At 42.2% G+C, this 12,329-nt stretch overlaps 1 protein-coding gene across 1 annotated transcript in view; it reads right to left on the minus strand.

Moving 5' to 3' along the window:
- Positions 1 to 11,502, minus strand: part of LOC311271402 (low density lipoprotein receptor adapter protein 1) — a 51,161-nt gene extending 39,659 nt beyond the window's left edge. Inside the window, exon 1 of the mRNA XM_084377045.1 lies at positions 10,993 to 11,502. Coding sequence (XP_084233171.1) covers positions 10,993 to 11,077 — 85 coding nt within the window. The 5' untranslated portion in view covers positions 11,078 to 11,502. The remainder of the gene's footprint in view (positions 1 to 10,992) is intronic.
- Positions 11,503 to 12,329: the final 827 nt, after the last annotated feature.

A 12,329-nucleotide genomic window follows, 5' to 3' on the forward strand; every position in this document is an offset into this window, starting at 1 on the left:
ATAGTCTTGGCTGATTATCGGGGCCAACATTCCGCATTTTTCTGATTACCGGTCTGTGATTTTTCGTCTGAATGCAGATAAAATAAACTAATTTAAAAATGTGCTACTGGTAACGCATCACTATTAATAGCCTATAAACAATTGTTTAAAAAGAAAACATTGTTGTTGCTCTCTTATTTGGATTGAATTGAATGGTCCTAACTCGAAAATACAACGTTCATGAGACAGTTCACTAGTAGCAGGTGAAAGAGACGGACCTTTAAACAATCTGTTTCATCATCACATCATCGGTGAACGGATGAAAATCTTAACGTATCACCCAACCTGAATATGTTCACAATGGTGACTGTGGAGATGTCCCTTGTTTTGCAGGAATTTGCTGACACTGACAAACTGACATTACCATCCACAGAATCATGTCACTAGCATGGCTAAAAATGACAAATGCTACGTAAGTTACTTTGACAGAAACTTGATACTGTTTTGATGATGTTACATTTTTCCATCTTCTTTAGTGCACTGAGCTATTTGTAGCATCATTTTGGAGAATAACAAAACCTGAAGAGCATACACAGGAGGTAGAAGTGCTTTCTTCATCTTTACAGCCTGTCAGAGTTTGCCTGACAGGTGATACCCAGGGCAAATAAAAAAAAAGATTGCAGATCACTTGCTGTTGCTGTTGATGCTTATTGCTGTGATCACAGTTACAACCGAAGGCAACTCAAATGTACCCATCAACGTTTGTATCACCTTGGAGCCTTCTCTCATCTAAATTTAAGCAGCTGAACAGAGAGAGGACGCAAACAGAACAATGAGACAAAAATAGGATTTTGAAAAGCGTAAGTAAACACGTCCTCCACAATCCCGGCGGAAATTAAGCCCTTATATTCATGGTGTGACCTTATCCAACTTAGCCAAGGGCGCCTAAAAATAACTTTATGTAAAACAGATGTGAATAATTAAAGACGAAACAAAAAGAAAAATGCATCAAGACGACTGAAGAGCAGCGGCGATTTTCTTACATTTTTCTGCAGCTTTTCAAGTCAATCACCATCATCTGGCTTCAGAATTCAAAATCACGTCTGTCAGAGGAAACAGTTGGAAGCTAATTCAAGTAATCTCAGTTGGTTTGAACATCAACGGCTCATCTCAATTCGACCGACAACCACAACATCAGGATAACTGGTCCTGTGAGAAAACTTCTGCTGGGCTTCTTTGTGCTTTGTCTGAGCCGTAATGGCACGCACGCTTTCTTTCTATACAGCGGACAGGAGTTTTCCATTTTCACTTTGAAGGTACAAAGTTATTTTTAGGTGTGGGCTCCTCGAATTGGTGCCGAGCTCAGATGGGAACATGATGTGTCTGAAATGGCGAGGCGAGTTTGAATTTTTCAGAGGAACAGAACACGGAGATGGGATTTAGCTCTCCAGCGGAGGAGCAGGTTCAGCTGATATGCATGCACGCACACACACAGAGTACACACAGGCATCTGCAGCACTTAATCTCTCTCCTCCATACACACAGTTTCACAATTGAAAACATGCTCAAAAAGACTCTCCACACTGGACTGACAGCATATCCCATTTCACAGACAGCTGTCACACACATCACACACAAAAAGGTCTTGGATGTTAGGGCCTCACTGTGCACACTAAGCAGGAAGCTGGATAGCGCTTGTGTGCCTATGTGTGCGCTATCATTGCAGCAGGCATCTTTCCCAAGATAGGGTCTCTCAGTTTCCTCTCGTTGCATAATTCACTTTACTTCAGGCCAGGGAACCTTGTTGGTGCTAAAAACACTCCAGAGAGACGGCGCAGAGCTGCATAATAATGAGCTGTAGATAAGACCCTGAGCCGTGGTTTGATTACATGTGTTAGTGCTTACAGAGGGTGAAACTGAGTCTGTGTTCCCCCCTCAGCCCTCATGGCTGTCAATTTTAAACCGGCAAACACAGTGATCAGATTTAGGCTTAGATAACCCGGAAAGCTTTAAACAGATCATACGAGTTGCCAAATATATCCCCTTACAACTCACACTATATATACTGTTGGCCACGTTATATACTTGCCATAACAAGTCCCAAAGGCCTCACAAAGAAAATCAATATAGAGTATGATGTGGAGCAGTTTTTAATAACATGAGGCCGAGGCTTGAGAAATCAATATGTGTTGAGTGCAACAGAAAATAAACTCCACAGCACGTGAAGGAGGGGAAAAAATCAAAGTCATGACAAATTTGATTCAGCATATGAATGTTGGGTAGAAATTGGGTAATTGGAGGATAATCTTCAACCTCAGATACAATAAAATCAATAGAGAAGTCAACAGTTGATGGAGATTTTACGTAACATTCGCAGTAACCTTTCCAGTTAAACTAAACCCCCCAATACAAAAAAGTAAAGTGACAGCAGCACTAACACACAGATCACTCACACAAACGCCTTTGTCGTGACTACAAAGAAAGCTAAGATCCCCACTGTATCTTCCGCTAAATTGTGATAAAGTAATCTTTAAACGAAAAGGAAGAATTAAGTTGAATCTCCCTGGCACCCTGAGGATTTTTAGGCATTAATACAGAAATGATAGTTGAGGAATAAAGGACAGAAGGGGCTCCCGATAAGCTTTGACTAAACCCAGGCCTTTGACAGGAAAAGAATGGGGCATTATTAAATTTCAAAATACCCATGGCAACCACCGGATTAAAACGCAAGGAGACAAGTGCGACAAGAGGAGCATTTAGTGGAGTGAAGCACTTGTCAACCCAGCATGGGGCTGAATTGTCCTCACCTGCCCGCCCAAACAAACCCGGAAAAAATTGCTCCACAGGTGCATTTAACCTGCTCGAAGCATGTTGAGTGTGACAATATCCTAAATCCATTTAATACATCCTCTTGATGGAGGAAAGTACGACCAAAAATGGCACCTTTGTAACCTGAAGTGGATTCACGAGAGGGTGATTGAACCGAAACAGATAATAAATCCACATAGACAGACTGGTATTCATTGTTTTCAAGCCAAATTACCCTATTTTGTTAGAGGTGGCTTTTTCTGGGCTGTGTTTTAAGCAGCACAGATGCTACTGAACAATCATAGAAATATTGGGTCTCTATGATCCGTGCTCTGCTGTGACTACATGTTGCTACTTGTCACTTTGATCGTGAGGGTGACGTCACTCTAAAGAATATATCGGCCACGAGATGGTATAGAATTGAGTTTTTATAGCATATGGTTGAGAGACTATTGTAGATGAAGGACTAAGAGACAAATGTGCCGTTACAAACTTGTCTGATACTTCAACGCCTCAAACAGCACTGTGGATTTATCAATACACAGCACACTTACGCAAGTGATACTTCAGAGCCATGGTCAAGGCCGTGGAGCCTAACTTACTGAACATCAATCGGCCGAGAAGAGATCAATGACTCAGGAAAAACAACCCCCTGCAGTCTCTTTTGCAGAGGAGACATGCTGGTGTTTAGCAGGTATAATGTTCACCATCTTAGTTTAGTGTGTCGGCGAGCGACCTGAGGATGCGGTTAGAGTAAAAGGTCAGGATATCAGCATCAACGTTGTTACAATCCATCTTGAGAGGGACATGGATATCTGTACCAAATTTAATGGCAGTCCATCCAACTTTAAGGTTTTCAAGATGCTTCACAAGAGAAATTTAATTTCAACCTCGCTCTGGCACTAGTGAAAAAGTCAGGGGATCGTCAAAGTCATGAGGATACGTCATCGGGAAACAAGGTATGTCTCCAAAAGTTCATCAGAATCCATGTCATAGCTGTTCAGATATTTCAGTCTGGACCGACCGACAACACACTGCCATCCATAGAGCCTGTCGCTAGCATGGCTGAAAGGGACACAAGTCAAACACTGACAAAATATAATATTTAACTTGTCAGAGACACAGAAAAGGAAATAAAGTCAAAGAAGTCTGTCACTGGAATTGTGCATAAAGTTCCACAGAAATTAAAAACTGTGGTGAAAATAAGAGTCATGTAGGGAGCAGACAAATAAAAAGTCTGCAGAGCTGTCACTGAGGTTTTGACAATAATCCAACTAATCACAATGATGGGGGGGATTTGGCTCATAAAGTTCTCTTCTGGGAAAAGCAGAAAGAGTCAAAAGGTCGTGCACTCACACAAAATCCTCTACTCCCTGATTATTATTCATACAACTGAATACAACTGAGCATCAGCCTCCCTGAGTCATTGCCAAACAGAGCTATAAGGTACTTCTGGATGGGAAAAAAACAGCGTTGTTGAGTCTATTTAAGGCACATTCCCCGTACGCCACCGTTTTATTTCCTCTCTATTCTATAAAAGACAAAAGAAGGGCCTGATTATTTCATAATAATTGAGTTTTTAGAGCCATGAATTAAAAGGATCCAGAGGCAGACGCCGTAGATTTAAATGACTTAAAATCATTAATGTGATGCCAGCAGCAGCCCGCAATTTTGGCAACGGCTGAACTTTGAAATAAGAAATCCATTAGACAGGTTGCTTTCCTAAAAGCACGTTCCATGAAAAACTCATTAGCAACACTATCATCTTATCTTCGACTGGTGAGACTGATGACTGTGTGAGCATGAATTATGCAGGGTATCGGTGGGAAATCTGTTCTGTTAAACTGTCGCCTGAGACACTGACGCTCAGCTAAGAGCACATATTGGCTTAACCAGGTCTAAATAACTGCATTTATTCTATATGCTGTAGATCCTGGTGACAGCATGATGTGAAACAGGGCTTAGAAATGTTACAGCAAGAATATTCTGCAAAGCCACTTCACTACTAACAAATGTATACACTCCAACTTGAACCCTGCTCGTCTCTTATCCTCCTCCGTCTGTTCATGGAGTATGCGTGTTTGTGCGTGCACTGTAAACAGGGTACTGCAGTGAAAGGTCACGTACTGTATGCAAATTCAACCTTTCCTTGAGACATCCCGTTAAGATAAGTCCAGGGTCTGCCAACTGAATACCTTAGTAAAAAACCCTACCATCTACTTGGCCTGTTATCTCTAGAGGTGGTGAGAAAATATGATTTCTGTAATTTGAGTAAAACCTCCCTTTAAATAAGCTTGATACTCAAAACAGCATTGTCGACGCTTGAATTCTGCATCATTACACAATTTCCAAATGCTCCATCAGTCCCCAATTATCAGCTCCTCGTCTTTTTTTGTCACATTGAAAGCAGAGGAATCCCCGCTAATCCCAGCATTCACCCTCCTCATTACCAATATATCGCTGACATCCCCTCTGTCATTCATTATCCTGGATATTCCCATCATGCCCGCCACCCCCCCACTGCTTCTGCTCTTCCTCCTCCTCACTGGCGTGTCCCTGACTCATGGCTTCCTGAGTCTTAATGAGCCATTGAGAGATAATTGCTCCACGAGGGTCAGTGCTAACTGACACCACCGCCTCCCGCGCGTCACTCAGTCAAGCCTCCGTCGGGTTTAATAGAACTGCAGGCTGCATTCACTGCCAGACTTTCCAAACCGGTCGAAACCTAACGACTGCCGAGTCCACTAATTTCAGATCAAGCTCGTCTCTGGGCTGCTGAGCACAGCAATACAAGCTGCAAATTCTGACATGTGCCTCAAAGCAATAACGCTTGAGATGTTTGTTCAAGAAGAAAGTTAAGTTCTTTTCTGTTTTTTTCTTTGATGCCGATCACATGGCCGTGCAGCAGAAAAAAGCTCGGACATTTACACCACTAAAACCATTACAGAAAGACAATCCTAATACCCAAGGACACACTCTCACAGGATTCAACTCAGCCTGTCCCAAAGCCACAACATTTTAAATTGATGCAGACTGTAACAGCACGGACGTCCTTGGCGCCAAGGGCAAGTGTGTGTGACTTCTGAGACGCAGAGAGGTCCGTACCGCTTCTGTGTGATGTGATCCAAGGGGAAGGCTTGTACTCCAGGCACATGCTGTGTCCTCTTCCGTCCTGCCAGTGGCTTTGACCTCAACAGATGACAACGGACGGCCACGAGGGGCGATGGGGAAGTGCTGTACATGTCAGCTTTCTGCTGGCACAAAGAACTGAAGACTGGCTTCATACATGTCCGGAAATAGAGCTTTTTATTTTAGTCAGGCAGAGTGAGCATGAAATGATTCTGCCTGGTCTTTAACTTGTGACAACAGTGGCTCTTTTTAGGGCTAATGCAGCCTGTATTTTACTTATTTATCATGCCGACTGTGTGTCTCATCCCGAGGTAGAGATCTGGTTGTTATAAATAGTGATGAAACAGGCACTAAGGGATCAGCCAGCCTTGCAGAACACAGTATTCAAAACGTACATTAGGTGTGGGGACAGTAACAGGACATTTCAATTTTGTTTTAATTCATCCGAATCTTCTTTTGGGGATCAGGAATACCTTGTAAAAAAAGGAGGTTATCATCTACAGTGAATTTCATGAGAATACAAGATTACTTTTTAGCCCTTCTCAGACATAAAACACATTTCTTTGCCGGATCCATCTATCTGTTAAAGTGACAGTGTTTGGTCATTTAGAAATAGGTGGCAAGTGCTTAAATATTCATTGTAGCAGAAAGAGCCACGGTGATGGTGTGATGTTTGGCACATCGTGCTCAGATGAGTATTGACACTGCAGAAAAATAATGTTACCAAGGGAGAAAAGTGTTTTGTGCTTACTCACAGGCAAGTTATTTTGCAATTAAAGCTTTGGATAACAGAGAGAGACCCTCAGCCTCTCGTCTATCAGTGAACACATTTTCTCATCAACTCAGTTATTTATTAGACAGCACATTCTGTTGTCCGTTTCATAATGTCAGCACAGCACCCAAGCACAGAAGTGTGTGAGTGTAATATGTGCGTTTAATATGTATGTAAAGCATTTCGCTGGACATTCATCATTTCTTCCATGCTGTTAACAAAATTTAGTATGGCAGGGCTGGTTTGATTATTACTGTGGTTGAAGCGTCTTTTGTTCTACGAGGGAAAATAAAATCTTTTCTCTTTGACTGATTTGATTTGAGAAGAAGCTCTCCAACATCTTAAAACAAGTCTCAATATTAACCCACTTTTATTTTCTTTCAGCATAAGAGACACGCACTTCAATAACTATTCATTTAGAGCCTTTACAGCTTCCAATTCAGACTTGTGCTGCGTTGGACATGTTGAAGAAAGGTTGCTTGGTCCAACCCAGTAAGATTGCCATCACGACTTTGTAAAATAAGTGACCAGGGCACGCAGACCGACATGAAAAACTGTCATTAACCTAACGAGGAACGTGTCTGAAAGGGGTTCAGCAGACACATTGACCCAAGTGTTGGTCAAGGGGAGAGTTTGGACTTGCAGTGATGTTAGCAGAAAGGTCAGATGCTCAGCTAATTAATCATGTCCGTAACCCTACTTTAGGGTGGCCCCTAACCGTCCAATCAAATGCCTTCATCTCGACCTCTTACTCTAGTCTCATTTAGAACAAAGCACTAACGTGCCATCCTTTCAGCAGACACTCACATTGATTTTCCATTATATGACCGAGGCTTTACATAATGTTCCTGCATAATCTCACCATTAAACAACTTGGCACAGTTAATGTAGGGAATCTGCACACAAATTAACTGTTCATTTGGCTGTTACTTTAGTTTAAATTTCCTCGAGGCAGTAGACAGGACACAAATGATCCATCGCTATTTTTTTTTTTTCCAACTTTACTCACACCTAATTTGTGCCAATGTGCCAAGCAGCTGCAATGTCGCCTTATTTGCATTCCTACGGCTGGTTTTGACGCATTGCCACATGTTGGCATACAGACTGCTGTCCTCTCTCCAAATTGCCTGCTAAGTAGCTTCTGGACATCAGCTGTCACCCTGTCCGTCCGTCTGTCTGTCCGTACAGTGTGTGGCTGCTGTGTTCACATTTTTACAGCCCGACTCCCCTCTGATGGGGGTTCAACCAGACAGCAAACTGCCTCTGTCACCAGGCGCTCGCATCAAGCTGGATTCTCCTCTGACAAAAATCACTCTGCCTTTTTTCTTCCCCTCTCTATCTGGCGCCAACAACAGTAAGAGAAGAAAAGCACAATGAGGTGGCTCCCTGCTGACAATGTGACACAGACGATTTCTTTCAATAACATGGGGTTGTTTGTTTGTCAGCTTTTGTCGTGATAAAGTCGCCATGGTGATGATGGAGAGTGTCGTGATGCTGGCAGTGTTGGGTACAATAATAACGACTCCCATCCATCAATGATTGCACAGAAGCCAAAGATTTGAAGTTTTTTTAGTCCAGCTGCCATTAACAGCCTGAACCATTGAAGACAACCTGTCACTTAACGTTGACATCACGAGATGTAACGCATGCAAAGCCATCGGGGGAGACTCATTAAAGCCCTAATCCAGTGAGAAAACTTTTAAATCCCACTGACTCAATATTCAATATTCAATAATGGATGTAGAACATTTCCTAGAGAGGCTGAGGAAACCAAGCACATCTTCCTGGCTGAGGAATTAATCAGCCATGTTTTAATGGAAGCTGGCACGGGCGGCTGATTATTCCCCAAGCGGGAATCCAGGATGAGGAGGAAGAAACCAGCGTGCTAGCATTTATGGCAGGGAGAAGCTTGCAGGCGATGTTGCTGCAAGGGAGGGAGCGTTCAAGACAACACTTCACACATCGGGGAGACAGCAGGGCTGCAGGCAGCGGAGCAGCCCCTCACTCCTCACTGCCTGTCACTGATGGTGCGATGAGGTTTGTTGTTATGACCTCTTCCCTCAGCGCTCACAGCCTGCTGTACTTCACGCTGTAGTAACCTTACACATTTTGAAGATTTACCCTCTGAATAACTTGATAAGCTAACGGTAATATATTCAAGTAGTTACTGTTGTTTGGTTGCGGTCTATCTATCTGTCTATAGCCATTCTCAGTTGACCTCTACTGTATGGTGCTAAGGTAAACTACCTTAAAAAGCATAAACTTGACTGAAATAACAGTATGTATTATATTGTCTTGAATGTTTCGTCTGAAAAATACACATGTAGAAGATTGTTAGGTGCAGTATGAACTACCTCATGATTTTACCTTAGGGAGACAGAGAAATGAAAATTATGGTATTGGGTCTAAAATAAAGATGATCCCACTTCAGTATATTCATTTATAGTTGTAGGATTTGGCTGTGCAAATTGGTGGATTTTATAGTATTTTAAAGTTACAAAGTGATTTCATTGATTACTATATTAATCATACTCAGGCTGGGTTAATCGACTGTTTAGTTTTGAAAAAATATGAGAAAACCGTGAAAAACGTCCTCAAATGTCTTGTTTTGTCCACAAAACGTAGATATTCAGTTTAATTTCATGGATGGCAACAGAAAACAGTAAATATTCACACTTTAGAAGCTGAAATCAGCGATTTTGGACATTTGTACACAAAATTAGCCAATAGTTGAATAGTTGGCGACTAATCAATGAATTGTTGCAGGTCCAATGTTTATTCTATGAAAAAACTAAAGCCTGATTGGAAAAAGACGCTTAGGTAATTATTAAATTCCCAGTGAAGTTTACTGTTTCATTACACTGACGTCATTTCAGACAACAACGTTGTCTATCAACGTTGTTAATCTGTGAAAATCCTGTCTCCATCTTTGTCACAAGTATTTGGTAACCACATTTAAGGGATCATTGCAAAAAATGTGCGTATAACGGCCAATTTATCAACCTCAAATCAGCATCAGCCCCAAAAAACATATCTGTCGGGGTCTAATGAAAAGAGCGAGGCGATACCTTTAAATGTCATGTTTTGTCCGACATACAGTGCAAAACAAGGGACGCACGATATGGAGTTTTTCAGCCATTAACAATAACCGATTACCTACTTCTCATGTCCAAATACCGATAAGATAAACAATGATTTTACATTTTTTTATCTAAAGCAAGTCCTTTCCTGTAGGTGAAGCTAACCTGAGGGTAACCACAGCTCTAATAAGATTTATTGTGTTACAACTCGAAGACTTTTTCTCTCCTGCAATTGCGTTGATTTCCTCTTAAACTGTAAAAAAAAACAATCCACGCCGCCAACCACATGTTTGGCTCTCTCGTCATCTTCTTCTTTGTGTTTATCAGCAGACTGCAAACCAACTTTAAAAAGGTGTGTAGACCCTGCTTGTGTAAAATTAGTGAAAGCAATTTGGCCTCAGATTATCGGCTCTATTCAATTTCATTATCGGCCGATAACCATCCAACCATTATCTGAAACTGCTTATCCTTTTCAGGGTTGCAACCATTCACGCTCACATCCACATCTACAGACAATTTAGAAAAAACGATTAACTTTACTTTTTTTTGGGTGTCTTTGGATAGTGGGAGGAAGCCACACAGAGAGGGTCTGCCCCAGCCGGGTCTCGAACCCAGGTCCTTCTTGCAACAGTGCTAACCACTGCACCACTGTGCTGAGGTTTCCCAATATCGGCCAATTATTATTATTGGCCCAATATATGTCATGCATCCCTATCCAAAACTCAAGGATATTCAATTCACAATTATCTAAAGCCAAAAAAAAAAATCCTGACATTTGAGAAGCTGAACTTCAGCAATTATTTGGCTTTTTTTGTGCTTGATTACACAATAAGAATGATTAACTGACTCTTGCCAGCTAATTGTTTTGTGGATCAACTCCTCCGTTGTTCAACTCATTTTCGGCATCAGTTCTAATTAGCTGGTTTTAATTTATGTTACAGTTGTTTCTGGTAATTACAGCTGGCAGTGGGAGTATCCATCACCACTCAGAGGGAAGTAAAAGTAAAGCATTTTACACCTGAGACTGGACTCGGCTTGTAACTGCACGTCAGCTCAGCTTCATCTGGCACCAACACAAACAAAAGCTCCGTCAACAGTCCGTCAGCTCAGTACGCACAGCCAGAGGCACACGCTGTCCTTATTCCCCTCTCTAGGTACGTTTCACCGCCTTTGCAACACCGTGCCACATCTAAAACACTTCAACACACACGTTGCCTCACTCACTTTCGTGCTTGGAAGTTCCCCATGTGTGCCTCGGAACTCCGGGGCTCTTGATAATCGCTCTGCCGGCGGATTTGAGGGCGTCCATCCCGAGGTGTGTCCGCTCTCCGGCAGGTGGATTCCCCCCAGTCTGCGGGACCACAGGGAGCTGAAGGCGGCAGGCAGGCTGGGCTCGACGGCGGCGGGCGGATGCGCCAAAGAAGAGGAGGAGGAGGAGGAGGAGGAGGAGGAAGGGGAGAAAAAGACGAAGAGTGATAATACAAGTTCCCACCCCTGAATGTGTCGCTGGCTCTCTCCACACACAAGGCTGAGCACCGGCTGAGGAGGCAGCATGTGCACCTACTGCACCCGCTCCCAAAGTTAAGGGCGTGTCCTCCAACCTTGATGAGCTCACAGCTTCCTCCACACAGACACTAATGCAGAAGCATCACTGCCGTGCAGAGGGCTGAAGACTCACTAATGACTTTATGGCTAATGAGCTTTCTCTCTCAGAGGAGTTTCTGTGGTTTATTGACTTGTGGTGGATCCATTATAGGCACACTGTTGTTCTTGCTCTGTGTTATCCCTGAAAAAAACCCCTTTTCATGCCTCCCATCGTTGCATGTTTATTCCAGGTTGGTTCATAAATATGTGTCAAAAAAAAAAAAAATTAAATTAGGCTTTATTTATTTTTTACTCCAGTACTCTTTATTTATCATTTACTCCAGTACTTTTACTTGAGTATTTCCATTTTATATTTCTTCTCCATTACATTCCAGGGGTAAATAATGTCATTTTTTACTTTACTACTTTCCTCTGATAACTTCAGTTACCAGAAACTTAAAGGGTAACTCCACCAATTCCACACGTTAAAGGTGCACTACACTTTAACCAGAAGAGACTAACAAACTAAATAATCATACCCTGACCTTTAAGGACAACACAATTTCATGCTGTTTTACTTTTTTCTTTACATGTGGCGGACCCTGCCACTGTTCTAGGTTCAAACAGTGTTCTGGGGACCTTATTTTCCTCTAAGAAGAGCTTGTTCGTTCAGTTATGGAAGGAATACATGTTTCTGAGCTTGTATTATTACCTCATTAATATTGTAAATATTTGAATTTCTTCTCAAAAACTACATATTGCCCCTTTAAAGTGTGTTTACAGGTCTTGGGGAGTACAACTTCATACGTGGAAAAAGTGGAATAAGGCTTTTTGTGGCTCAAGAGGCAGCTGCATGTAATCTGAAAAATTCCCAATGTTATACAGTGGCTAAGTTGCATTGTGGGTAATGTAGGCGCTGGCTAGTTTTAGAAGAATCTTTTGAGTGTTATGTGTTATTGTCTTTCCCGACTCCTGAC

The sequence above is a fragment of the Pagrus pagrus genome (assembly GCF_965226575.1).
Source record: "Pagrus pagrus genome assembly, chromosome: 16".
NCBI classification, from domain to species: Eukaryota; Metazoa; Chordata; class Actinopteri; order Spariformes; family Sparidae; genus Pagrus; species Pagrus pagrus.